The 13433-nt window shown below is 35.7% G+C and overlaps 2 protein-coding genes across 2 annotated transcripts; both read left to right on the top strand.

Moving 5' to 3' along the window:
* The first annotated feature begins 2778 nt into the window (after positions 1-2778).
* Tbc1d15-17 (TBC1 domain family member 15/17) lies at positions 2779-6699 on the top strand. The gene is made up of 10 exons (XM_076909686.1): positions 2779-3022; positions 3054-3221; positions 3600-3692; positions 3766-4267; positions 4363-4539; positions 4613-4707; positions 4808-5006; positions 5079-5296; positions 5378-5692; positions 5777-6699. Exons 2-10 carry the CDS (start codon positions 3195-3197, stop codon positions 6080-6082), a joined length of 1932 nt encoding a protein of 643 aa, XP_076765801.1. The 5' UTR covers positions 2779-3022; positions 3054-3194; the 3' UTR covers positions 6083-6699.
* A 4912-nt stretch (positions 6700-11611) lies between these two features.
* On the top strand, positions 11612-12596 carry LOC143432812 (uncharacterized). The gene is made up of 2 exons (XM_076909713.1): positions 11612-11949; positions 12046-12596. Exons 1-2 carry the CDS (start codon positions 11726-11728, stop codon positions 12539-12541), a joined length of 720 nt encoding a protein of 239 aa, XP_076765828.1. The 5' UTR covers positions 11612-11725; the 3' UTR covers positions 12542-12596.
* Positions 12597-13433: the final 837 nt, after the last annotated feature.

The following is a 13433-nucleotide window of genomic DNA, read 5'->3' as shown; positions in this document are numbered from 1 at the left end:
ACAACAAGTACATCGAACGGTTTCGAACAAGGACTGCCGCACTTGTGAATGAAGATCGAACTTCAACTTCGGTTCTGACGCAAGTTACTCTCTCTCTCTGCATTTTCACGTTCGTTTCAAGAGCCTCTAGGCGTTATCCTGATACTTCCAATTGAATTTTATTCGAGTCGAAAAGTTACCCGTTCCAGCAGTCTCTACATTCCTTGCAAATACGCAACATATATTTGAACGTTTTTTCTCCCATCTGCGTGGAAAGTAACTGAAAGGAAATTAGTGTTAAGAAAATCATACATTTTCTCTTAGCACTATAGAATGTTCAAACACAATTTTGAAGAGGATTCTTCGTCTTGTGCAAATTTAACGCGTTTGATTTTGTACGTCTTTATGTCCAAGTTTAGGATCTTCTATTTTTGGAATGTAGAAATGTAGTCGCAATAGTACGAAAACACGAATACACGAGTTCTCTTGCTAACAGGGGAATGTTTTAAAAGCAACCATTTTTCGTATTATGTTGATAGAATTCGAATCGCACCATTGGCTTTGCTTTAAGAAAGTCACACGGGTTCCGCTCATAATTAGGAACAGAGCGAGAATTCATAAATAAGAAGATAAATATCAAATAAAATTGCAGGCGAAATAGTGAATACTAAAGAAAAAGGTTCTTTGTTTCATTGTTACTACGCATCCGACTCTATCAATTATTTACGGAATTATAATAGTCATGATCAAAGTTCGCATCGAACGTATCAGTTTTTTACATTATCCAGTCATATATTTTCATCTTACCAAAAAGAGAAAACTGCTGCCACGTGCAGTACATGTGTACCACACTAAAATCCTACGTATATATTGCATAAGTACGCGTGCTGATCCGATAAATACGTCATGTATTTAATTACTAAATGTTCTATTTTGTGCGTAACACGTGACGACACGAGTGTATCGACCCATTTTTCATCGATTCCGTTCGTGTATGGAAACAATTTGGTATAATCACAAACGCTTCCCGGGCCAATTTTTGCGTAATCAACCCGTCTGTCTTAGCGATCTATTTCGAGATAACAGACCGTTCGGAACTGTCACTAAAATACCAAACATGCGTATACCACGCTATTTACCACGAGGCAAAAATAGCGTGAAATAGCCATTCTGTGCAGGCTTTTGCAAGTTTCATGCGATATATTTACGTTTAAGCAATTTTAATTCACAATTTGATGTGTGATCGAAGTGTCATTTGTGCACTGTAATCTTTTCCACGATTTTCAAAGAATTTGTTATGAGTCAGGCACACGTGTCCCATATCTAGTTGCGAGGATATACACTGTACGATAGAAAAATGCGAACGCTACTTACAATTATTATTTTTATCATTTGTCCTATTAATTTCTGTAGCAGTTGCTACTCAATTCTACTTTAGTTATATTTTCCCGCAAGCTGATTAGCGTCGCATTCAGTACGCGCGCACAAGCCTGTATTTAATTCTAAGAGTATAAATTTTATGGATATTTAAGAATGAGGCGATATTGCGAATGTTGGCATTCTATATTTTTACGTATTTATCATAACTCATTTAATTGATCATATTAAAATAAATTCATCATGTTTCTTATAATCAATTCGATTAAAATCCCCTCTTAAGAGTGTATCGCCAACTAGATATTATTGTATCAATTTGATTACGCAGCACGTTATGCGAATCTCGATGTTCGGTGCAACCGTACTCGCACGCACCAATGTCTATCGCGAAAGGCAAACATCCTCTTTGTCTCTTTCTCAACACCAGATGCATTAGAACAAAGGAACTATCGAATCTGCCTACAAAGTGATATCATTTCGATTCGTTCATCGATACTTGGTATTTATTTACAAATGACTGTACTATCGAGTTTTTTCAAATCATATTGAAGGCAAAATATCTACATTTTTACAATACGTTTCCTAAAAGATATGAGGGAATAATTATAATTTAATATTAAATGTATACATATAACATACGTGTAATGTGTAATACATATGTACAGATAACAATATAATGATCAACTGCATCGTTCCGTTGATGCATATTAAGCCGGAGTACATATTGCTTGCACTTGCAAGCAGTTGATTAAAGATCGCACGTAACAAGATCTGCAAAACAACGAAATTGAATGCAGTGTTAATTTGTATGTAAAAAATGCAAATTTTTCCTTTTTTTAAAGAAACAATAAGTAATGTACATACACACGATGCGTTATACGCAAAGTTAAAACCGACAATTGTCACACCGATAGAAACGGAGGAAACTTTTGTATCCTCAAGAGCGGCAAAAGTAGTTCAACGTTTTCGACAAAAGATGGCAATAAATTGCATTTTGTACGCAATAACATATATGCGTGGATGACGATTTCCTAGAATAAATTGTTTCTTTTAAGAGGAATATACGAGTACAAATTCCTTAATGATACATTACGCATTGTTACTATGATTAATAACTCGGGGGAAACGGGTGAAGATAATGAGTAATATCAGTTTAATCGATATGTGTGTTGAATAGGTAAATTTTTTTCTTACAATGGTAGTCCCATTGTGTGAAACGATTCGTCTGAACGAGCTGCATACAAACGTGCATTAAAAGATATCGCTTTTACGGGTGTTCCCGAGGTAATCTAAATGCATGAGAATTACTTACAAAACCCGATATGAAATTTAATTTCATTAATGTAGATGGAAATGTTCGACTTGTTATGGACTTCACGTTGCTCGTAGGGGACACGCAACATTGAAATGTGAAGGAATAACTTTAGTGACAGAGGTCGCGATTAAACACTTGCGTGCTTATACGTAGTATGTTGGGAGTAACAAGTTTTTAGCAGTTTTCAGAGTTTGTCACCTATGAAAGGTTCATGCTCTCAATGATAATCAGTAATTTGCAACAAGTTATTTGAGCTATTGCGAGATGTTTCACAACATTCGCCCGACACGGATGCATCGAAGGCAACAATGAGATATCTTGCTCGTTTATTGGAATTAAAATAAGACGAAAGTTATCCTTGTAGGCAGTAACGGGTGACCAGATACATGATTACAGAAGTGAACAAAGGCAATAAAATAGAGAAAGAAGGAACAAAGGTATAAACTTGTAGGACAGTAGAAGGGATGCGACGAAATCAACCGTAATTCGTTTAGGCTATTAATATACAGGCAGAGACGAAAAAATGTTTGAGCCCACAGAACAAGGAAAGGTGAGAATCATTTGACAGTGAATGCGGTTTTCGATATTATAAAATACGATTCCGAGCGTTCTCGTGTGCTGTCAATTTTGTGAGTAACGTAAACACTTGTGCACACGTCACATGCGATACTTTTTACCAAGTATAAATCGAATTAAGCTTTATATGGGGTCACTAATCGTTATACGTAACTCCTTTATATTTTTATATTAATTAGAGCCTGTTGTCATCGCGCGTTTCAATCAAATTTATGTATTTCATGTGACAACGGTGTCATAAGTGAGGTTATGCGATTGTTATCATACTTAAGCGTTGCGTTTACCGATACTATGATATGCTAATAATTCGATTCGTTTATACTGTGTTGATAATAACATCAATTTTAATTAGGATCTGTGCATTCATACGGGAGTTGTACTTCGTGGTGCGAATACAAGAGAAGACGAAGTCCACAGTCTAGGCACATTAAACATTGTCGAATATGTAAGTAGATTTAATGCGAAGTATACGACTTACATCTTTAGACCATATAAGATATCTTTTTATGATATTGTAGAGTTTTGGGAAATGTATAGAATGGAAACCGATAGAGGATTCTGTGGTATCGGAGAATCAAGATCAAGATCCGGAATGGTCCTTGGTAGATACCCATACCAGACGTACTCGTACCTCGTCGGAGGGACCAGATTCTCTTGGACGTACTAGGACTGTTAGAATTTTATTCTCAGATTTAAACTCTTTCCGTGTAAATCACGGGGGGCAACAGCTTATATTCATGCAAAAAGATGGCACTACCTACGTTGCCTTCTTTCAATTGTCTAATGCTGAAAGTTTTGTTAATTCCTTGAAAGGATTTATTAAATTTGTAAAATCTCGTACAAACAGAAATTTGTACATCGTAGTGGATGAGGTTCAGTCTGTGTTAACTAAATCATTCGCTGAATTAGATTTATTTCAAGAAAATACTTCGGATTATGTTTGGAAATTTGTGAAAAATTTACATAACCGTCCATACGAAACAACATTAGAAGCATTTAGTAAACTGGCTGATATTTGGTGTAAGTCTGTAAAAAGTTATCGAGAACAAATATTATACTAACACCATGTGTGTTATTAGTAGTTAAGCAAGCTCTTTGTAACTCTTAAATTGTAGTGTACAAAGATCCAGTTAAACGTCCAGTTGAAGAAGCAGTTGCAGATATATTAAATAATTCCTTTACGCTCGATGTTCCTCCTCCCCCAGTGTCTGTGGGTTCCGGAGAGGAGTATGAAGTGATCGGAGAACACGAACTGGATGTAGTATTACCTCCAAGACCAGCTTGCCCAAGGGGTATGGTATAAGCAGTGTTATGGGAAGTGCTATTAAAAGTATATGAGTATAGCTATGGTTATGATTCCAATAGGTACACCGTTGTCGCAAGAACAATGGAACAAATATAAGGACCCAGAGGGGAGAGTTTTAAACCCTCGGGAAGTGAAAGAAATTATATTTCGTGGGGTTCGTACATTTAATTCAAGTATAAGTCTGACTTGTTATAAAAAAAAAAAACATTTTTAAGTTTGATGTACGAATCGAACATCACTTGAAACTTTTTCAGGGTATCGTACCATCATTACGGTTTGAAGTGTGGAAATTTTTATTAAATTATTATCCATGGGATTCTACGCATATTGAAAGATTAGAACTTAAAAAAAAGAAGACTGATGAATATTTTATGATGAAATTGCAGTGGAGGTCCATGACTCCTGTGCAAGAGAATAACTTTTCCGATTACCGAGACCGTAAAAGTTTGATAGGTAGTACCTTCCGTAAGAAATAACGTAACTCCATACGATCCATTAATTACATGAACATAATAAAAATTTTAGAAAAAGATGTGAATAGAACGGATAGAACGCATCCATATTATTCGGGTGATAACAACCCACATTTAGCACAATTGTATGATATTCTTATGACTTATGTAATGTACAATTTTGATTTGGGATACGTTCAGGGTATGAGCGATCTTCTCAGTCCGATTTTATGTTTAATGGAAAGTGAGGTCGATGCGTTTTGGTGCTTCGTCGGTTTCATGGATAAAGTGGTACGTTTGGCATTATAAATTATGAAGTACAATAATTTATTAAGGATTAAGAACAATTATGAACTGTTATACACGAAACAGAGTACCAATTTCGAAATAGACCAAGCTGGAATGAAAGCCCAATTGTGCCAATTGTATACTCTTCTGAGCGCTACAGATCCACAATTAGCGTACTACTTAAACAAGCACGATTCAGGAAATATGTTCTTTTGCTTCCGTTGGTTATTGGTATTATTTAAAAGGGAGTTCAATGCGGTTGATATAATGAAATTGTGGGAGGTACTGTGGACTGATTTGCCATGTAAAAATTTCCATCTGCTTTTGTGTGCAGCTATTTTAGACACAGAAAGGAACGTGCTTATGGAAAATCGCTATGGGCTCACAGAAATATTAAAGGTAAAAAGAAAATTATGCAGTTGAATGGTACTTTTTGCTTATTTTCTTTTGCTTTGTCATTAATATATAGTGTGTATCATATAGCATATAAATGATCTCTCGCACCATATCGAGTTACCTTGGACGTTATCTAAAGCAGAGGGTATTTATCACCAATTAATGTCAGTTGCGGACCAGCTGCCCGATAATGTTCGCATAATAATTGGGCTTGAACCTTTAAATAAAACATCGCCAGCTAGCGACATGGAAAACGGTGAAGCTTCTGGTCATATCGTCGAAGCTGATGAAGCCGATGGCAGCTCAAGAAGGAATAGTACAGAGAGCGGTAATATCAAATTTGGTAACAATGAAGTGTCGTTCGAACGAGGATTAAGTTTATCGTATATGTGAGACCAGGATCGTTCGTTTATCATAATCTGAGAAACGTGTTGGAATCTGTGTTACTTTTAAAGAACAACATTTGTAGTCTCACTTTCTGAAGTGAATACGTATACATGTATTGTTTATCGAGACAATGCAACAATGCCATTTTGGCTATCAGTGTGTGTGGAAGTAACTTGGTATTCCCTTTATTGAGTGAATCATTTCGATCGAGTGTATTGTATGATATTACAGTACACATTTTGATCGTCAAGTATGGAATTCTGCCGCGTACATGCTAAACATTACCTTAAATTTACAAAGTTACAGCGAAGATTATTGTTGGTAGTGTTGAATTTTGAGATATTTATAAAATTCACTAGAATTGCGAAGAGATTATCAATCGCGTGCACACTTAGTAAATAAGAGGTAGTCGCGTACAAGCACATGTTTCCTTTTTTTATTTTCAACCGTACTTTTGACGCACTTGTATTTGAAACATGAGCAAGAACAATCTACAGTGTATTCTGGCTGTCACCGGTATTTATACTCCTGTCGTTTTCACTTAAGTTCGAATGTCTTTTTCAAATCTGTATAAAATTTCATGGCAGTACCGTATATTTCTAATAAAAGTCATCTGTTTAAAATCTGATGTTTACATAAATCCGCTTACATAATCCACTAAAGAAACATTGGAAACGAGATAAAATAGTATTCATAACACTACATGTGTAGAATCCATTGCTGGCCAGTAAGATTAACCTTCACTCAAGAATTATTAGCGCCATTTCACGGAGGAGCGCCGAAACTACTCGGGCATTAGTTTCACTGCTTTCCGCAGAGATGGCGCCAGTAGTTCGTCACTAGTTTACTTCGCTGTCGATGATTATGTGCGAGCAGTTTGAGCACTTTTCACAGAGACGGCGTAACGGGTTCTAGAGTAGGGTCGGTATCATCTGTCTCACTCTTTCTTATACCTTTTTTATATATCTTTCTCTTTCTTACCTTTAAAACGGGAAATATGTAATGAATTACAATAAAATTAGTAAAATATACAAGAAATTACATTAAAACCTTATAATAAAATATACGAGAGATGACACTAAAATTAGTAAAATGTACAATAAATTAAAATAAAACTAATGGAACATAGAATAAATTACAATAACATTTAGGTTTTTCATAATACAAATAGGTATGGTATAACATTTCTTCTATCTGTCGATGTAATTTAATAGTCTAAGGTATATTTACATAAAAAATATAACAATTCCCCTGCAAATAATGAATACATTTTCTATATTTTCATTCTATATTTTTTTCTTTATTTCTATACTCTTCTACACTATTCTGTACTAGAAATGTAAGTTGAAATATTATATATACTGAAGTATTTCAGTACATAATGAACTGCAATACTTGCAATTAACACCATAAAAATAATATTCCTTCCTTCTGATAGTTGAATTTTGTCTCGAAAAACATTTATTGCTTACTTTTCTGAGAAAAATACGCAAGAGAATCTTCCTGGAACTCGTATTTTGGAGACGTGTCTTTGTACTAGATTTTCAATTAGCTGATTTGTTTACAGTTGAAGTAGATAACGAGATACCAAGGCCACGAAATTATACGTAGTAGCGTAGTTGAAAAACTACGTTCGAGCGCCTTCGGTGTCGTTCGAACGTTTTAGCGCTCGTTCGGTCGCTTCCGGAGCATGCGGAGAGCGGTACAGATAGTCAGTTCGTGTCGTCCTCTATTAGTGGTAAGACGTGCGTCATTCGCTGCTGTCGATATAACTTTTTGAGGCCCGTTTCTACATTCGAGGTACATTTATACGCTTGCTTATCAACTGCGTAGTATTCTCAATTATAATTCTATTATACTTTTGTTCTATTACTAACTTTATTTAATCATTACATACCCGATCAACTATTTATTGAACATTATCATTAGAAATATGAATATATCTTTGAATTTTCTTTTTGCTTTTCTTACTATTATGCCCTTTGTTATTCATAGTTGTTCTTAGACTTTGTTTGATTTTTGAAAATATGATTTCTGAACTCGTTTACTATAAAATCTTAATATAACTGATTTTACCATTTTACATTTAGTCTAATTGTTTTGTTTTGCTCTGTTACAGATTTTTAGACAGTTATGTCTTCCAAGGGATGGATATAATGGACAACGAACATTATTATTATTATTTGAAGAGGTGGGGTGTAAAGACTGTAAGAACTTGATGAGAACGTATGGTATAAATTTATATTACCTTATTATTCATCATTTGGTAATATTTTATATATAATTGATTATGAATACATGATGTATGTAACAAGTAATGAGTTATTTGTTTAATAATCATTCTTATAAGCAATTTTGAATATTTATAGCATATAATATAGCTCACAAATTAAGAATATTGAATATGCTTTAAATTCTCATACCAAATAATCATAATAGATTTTTTATAGATCAATCACGAATTCTTAGTGTGTTCAAAAATAGTTTATAATATTTGGATATATTTTACAATATATTCAAACTTTATAATCTATTTTATTTATATATACATATATTTTTGCATAGTTAAGTAATTTAAAAGGAAAGTAATATTTTTTTGAACAAACGCTCGATCGGGAATAGATGAAGAATAATACGACAGTAAAGTGTGTTGTTTTTATTTACCCCTTGTTCCCTCACTAACAATGTTTTTCTTCCAGAATATTTTGGTGACCGCGCGCAATGCGGTCGGTAGAGTCAGTGTTTGTTGCGATAATTTTAGTATTTTTTAGAGCACAGCTGCTCTAATTTTAATAAAATTTATTTTATAATATTCATACGCGAAAGAGTAAAATCAGTGTTTGCTTCGTGAATGACTATAGCAGCGTAGTCTTTTATTTGTATATTTTTTTATTCATAATTTTTTTTATTAAATATCAGCTGCCTTGGTACTAGAATCAAATTGCTGTCTACCCAAAGGATCTAGCTGTGCTTCAAAAGCCAAAAATGTAAGTATCTTTCGTACTTTACTTGCAATTCTAAATTTGATAAACTTTTAATCTTTTTTAATTATTAAATTAACACATTTGTGATTGTTTTATTGTAATCAATCTCAAAATTAATTACAACAAAGTAAATTAATAATCAAAAATATTAACAAGATCTTTAAAAGGCTAAATTATAATAATGTGGTTTCTGTTTAAGCTTTTCAGCTAGTTCTACCATGGAATCGTCTACCTCTTCTACCCTGACGACAACGTTCATGATGTCCTCCTAGAGGTAAGCAACATTTCTCAATATCTTTTCTTAACTGATTCATTGTGTGATAACATGAATTTTAACTCATAATTTGACGTTTTTTAGGCACCTGCTGTATCTTCAACAATTTCACTGAGGCAGCAGCAGCAGCAACAGCAGCGATTTCTCCAGACGCCAACAGCATCTCCGATGACTTCCTCGAGACTTCAGCATCTCTGATGACTTCGCCTGAACTACTCTACGCATCATTTACCGTGAGTCGCATGCTTTTAAGTTCCTCCGGTCACTTAATCATGTCGTAGGACGAAAGGTCCGAATCGGCACGGGTGACTGGTTGTAATTACGTAGTATTCCCCGATTTATATTTTTGTATTCGCGATTTATATTTTTAGTTCACCTTTGTATGTTATTTTTTGGTTTGCGCTCAGGAAATCTCGAGCTTAGATATAAGTTTCAGGATACTGGGCTTCAAGCCCGAAGAAAGAAGAGGCTATATGCCGAAGAGGCCCGGAGAAGAGGGCAACTACCAATGACTATGCATTTGGAAGTAACTCTCTGAATGCAAAGTTATTCTTTGTTACTACTTTGTCACTATGCTCGTATTTGTGTAACAGTAGTAGTAATAGTATATTCTAGCCAGCATTCTGCTGGCCCACCGAATGCTGGGCGACTCGCGGTTTCAATTGTAGCGTTGCGTATAATTAATTACGGTTCCTGTTAGTGTTGCGAATAAATTCAAATCGCGGTTTTATTAGAGTTGCGTTTAACTCCAGATCGCGATTTTCATTAGAGTTGCGTATTCATCCAGATCGCGATTTTTGTTAGAGTTACGTACTAATCCATATCGCGAGTTTTATTAGAGTTGCGTATTAATTAATATATCGCGTTTTGAAGTTGCTGAACTCTTTTAGTGTTGCGAATCATGAGATCGCGCTTGCTTGCTCAATTTATAATTATTGTTTGCTAATAAGATTAAATTGCATTCACTATTTTAGTAAGAAATTCCTGGTAGAAGGAATAGTTTTTCATTGTTTAGTTTCTGATTCCATTTAGTGTTGCAAAAATGAATGGTCGCGATTCTCACGATAGTGTTGCGATTAATAAAAGCCCAATGTTCTCTTCGATCTTTGCATACGTAGGGTGATACATTTTCAGACCTATTGATAGGCAGGAATCACTTCTTTAAGCTGATATATATTCCTAGTTAGGTTGATTGGTTTGGAATTAAAATCAATTATTGGCTAGGCAGGGTATTTGTGTTTCCTCTCATTTGTAACAATTCTTTCTCGCGAAAATTCTTTACGAAACTCCTTCCATTGTACGTTTGCATAGGGATCAAACATCGAACTTGTTGCAAATGTACATTGAAAGGAGGTTTTATTTAATAATATCTTGTATAAAAGGTGGGTGGATGGGACGTGGTTAGGGTGGGTCTCCATTCGCAGCAACCTCCACGTGGTGAGACCCGGGTTCTATTTATTTCATATATATAATTATTAATTGCATTGTATAGTGATACGATACAATTAAAAATTATTAAGTAAATAATTAGAAGCCAATGGCTGCCATAGGTTTTTTCTATTTAAAGTAATTTAGACTTTTAATTGAATTGATTTAATTGCATGGGTAGATAGAAGAAATATTATAGTATAACTATTTGTATTATATAAAACCTAAGTTTTATTGCATTTTATTGCATTTTATTGTACATTTCAGTAATTTTATCGTAATTTCTTGTATATTTCAGTAGTTTTATTGTAATTTATTGTATATCTGACTAGTTTTGTTGCAAATTTTTGTATATTTCCCGCTTTAGAGGTATGAGAGAGAAAGATATATAAGAATGCTATAAGAAAGAGTGAGACAGATGATACCGACTCTACTGTAGAACCCGTGGCGCTATCTCTCCGAAAAGTGCTCAAACTGGTCGCACAGCGTTATCGACAGCGAAGTAAACTACTGTTATACTAGCGCCATCTCTGTAAAAAGTGCTGAAACTACTCGAGAATTAGTTCCAGCTTTCTGTCCAAAGATGGCGCCATGCTAATGAAAATAGTAGTGGTGCCTGTGTTGTTGCGCGCGTCCTGTACTTGCGCGTGTAAGTACGTTTCCAGTGAATGATCGTATCATTAAATTAGACGAATCTACGTTGACAGAGAGGAAACATTTGCAACGCTTTATTAGAATAATAGTTTAACCAATGATTCAACTGTTATGAGCTTACATGTTAATTTAATGTGGAAGAAACAGTGTATTTGACGTTTTTCTATACGCTATAGATTTGTATATACATCGTAGATTTTTGGGCGCTCGTGAAAACAGAGGTACAATGACATTTCTACGATTATCCGTAGTTTACATAGCCTGAAGGACCCATTCTTAAGGTCCTCTGTAGAGAAACGTTTCAAAGATATGGAAGTTGTTACGATAAAGCGTGGCAAAGCTCGTAGAAAGAGGGGACATCTGAAGAGGAGACGTCGCGAGCAAGCAAAATTTGAGGTTAAGTTTGGCAAACGGTCGAGATTTAGTTCGGAACGTGGTAACATTGTTATCGCCAAGGAAGAATTAATTGTCGATACAATGCAAGCAAGTTCCTTTTGGGAGAATTACACAGCTGCGCAGGAGTGGCAAAAGAGGTTAGCTAATCTGTTGTTCGCAATAGCTGTACAGAGGTTTATATTTTCTAAACGTGCACGTAGCTGCATAAATAATACTAATTAATAATAATACAGGCACAGTATCACTTGGTGGAAGACTCGTTGCGTTGCATTGGAACGGGAAAATCAAATATTGAGAGACAAATTAAGGTCTATAGCTCGTTTGACTGGTCAGCCGTGTGTCGCTGATGAACAGGGGAGAAAAGAATACAAGTACCAGAACACGAAACAGGAACACGAAGAAATAAGCGACGAGGAAACGGAAAATTTGGAGTTTCAAGTGAACGAGGATATGATGAGTTTCTTAGAACAAAGTTTAAGACATAAAATTGAACTGCGGAAGAAGAGAGAGTCGGAGCTGCGTACCGATAAAACGAAAGACGGGGAACAGGATTCGGTTTTTCAAGGCGGAGCCGTGTGGATGCATGCGAGGAGTAACGATGCAAAGTTGTTGTACGGCGAAGCTAGTCCTACGATATTGGCAATGGAAACAGCGCTTCAAACTACGGTCGATAGACATAAGGATAAAGCGAAACCTCAGTATTGGCCAGTTATTCCTTTGAAGCCGTAAACTTGAGGACGATACATTGTTTGTAATGTAAATATAATTTAAATACGTAGCTTTTTGTAACGAAACGTGAAGAAACGCTTCGTGTCCCTCTTTTCAGCGTCTTACTTACCCGAGGATATAACTTTTCTTGTCCACTCGACTGACGGAAGATGACGCCATGTACACCTTTCTGATCAATGTACTGCTTTCAGAATCTACTTTTAGGATAGTTTTCTATAGTTAAGGTCCGTCTGCGTCTGTTTGCTCGGTCATTCTGCCGAATCTAATTCTCGTCTATATTATCGGATACCACCGTGAAGTTACCCCGGTTAAATTTTCGATCTGCCCGCTACGATAGCTCCGGTGGCCGTGCTCGAGATTGCGAGCACATCTAATTGCGTTACTGGGAAGAACGTCAGCCCATAGTCGTAGAGTTTATTTTAGAATGGAATAGCAGTCGGAGAGATACGTTTCAGGAGACGCATGGTAAGGGAGGTTGTCCCCTTGTATCGAAGATAGATTAGAAAAAGAGGCAGGAAAGAGTTTGGTCAGTCTGTCAATACGTTATCTCATGGTCGATCCGTTGACACGGTCCGTGGAATTCTGGGACCAGTTCAAAAGATTCCAACATCGATATTTCGGAGCAGAGAAAGCCCCTAATTATTGAGATAACGCGTGTCGCGGTGTCGATACGGGTTACGTATCGGACCCCCACCCTTTTCCTACACTCCCACGGGATTTTTTGACGATTCGTTAGCTTTTTTCGAGGACAGATGCATTTTGAATAACAATACATCGGATTGTCTATAATATAGGTAGTTTTCGCGGGATCGCAGGCGGGAAAACAGGTCAAGGGAACAACACGGTTGTGTAATTTTTATTCGATAAATTTTGAAAAAGATTCGAGTTATCG

This window comes from Xylocopa sonorina, chromosome 2 (genome assembly GCF_050948175.1).
Source record: "Xylocopa sonorina isolate GNS202 chromosome 2, iyXylSono1_principal, whole genome shotgun sequence".
NCBI classification, from domain to species: Eukaryota; Metazoa; Arthropoda; class Insecta; order Hymenoptera; family Apidae; genus Xylocopa; species Xylocopa sonorina.
The sequence above is the reverse complement of the archived record's forward strand: the minus strand, read 5'-3'. Positions and strand labels throughout refer to the sequence as shown.

What these genes read in the sequence shown, in the direction of transcription:
- Tbc1d15-17 (XM_076909686.1), top strand. Translation starts at nt 3,195, where the DNA reads ATGTTTGAGCCCACAGAACAAGGAAAG. An exon ending in TAAACTGGCTGATATTTGGT is followed by an intron (nt 4,268 to 4,362) that starts GTAAGTCTGTAA and finishes CTTAAATTGTAG; the next exon opens with TGTACAAAGATCCAGTTAAA. An exon ending in GGCTCACAGAAATATTAAAG is followed by an intron (nt 5,693 to 5,776) that starts GTAAAAAGAAAA and finishes TGTATCATATAG; the next exon opens with CATATAAATGATCTCTCGCA.
- LOC143432812 (XM_076909713.1), top strand. Translation starts at nt 11,726, where the DNA reads ATGGAAGTTGTTACGATAAAGCGTGGCAAAGCTCGTAGAAAGAGGGGA. An exon ending in GCGCAGGAGTGGCAAAAGAG is followed by an intron (nt 11,950 to 12,045) that starts GTTAGCTAATCT and finishes ATAATAATACAG; the next exon opens with GCACAGTATCACTTGGTGGA.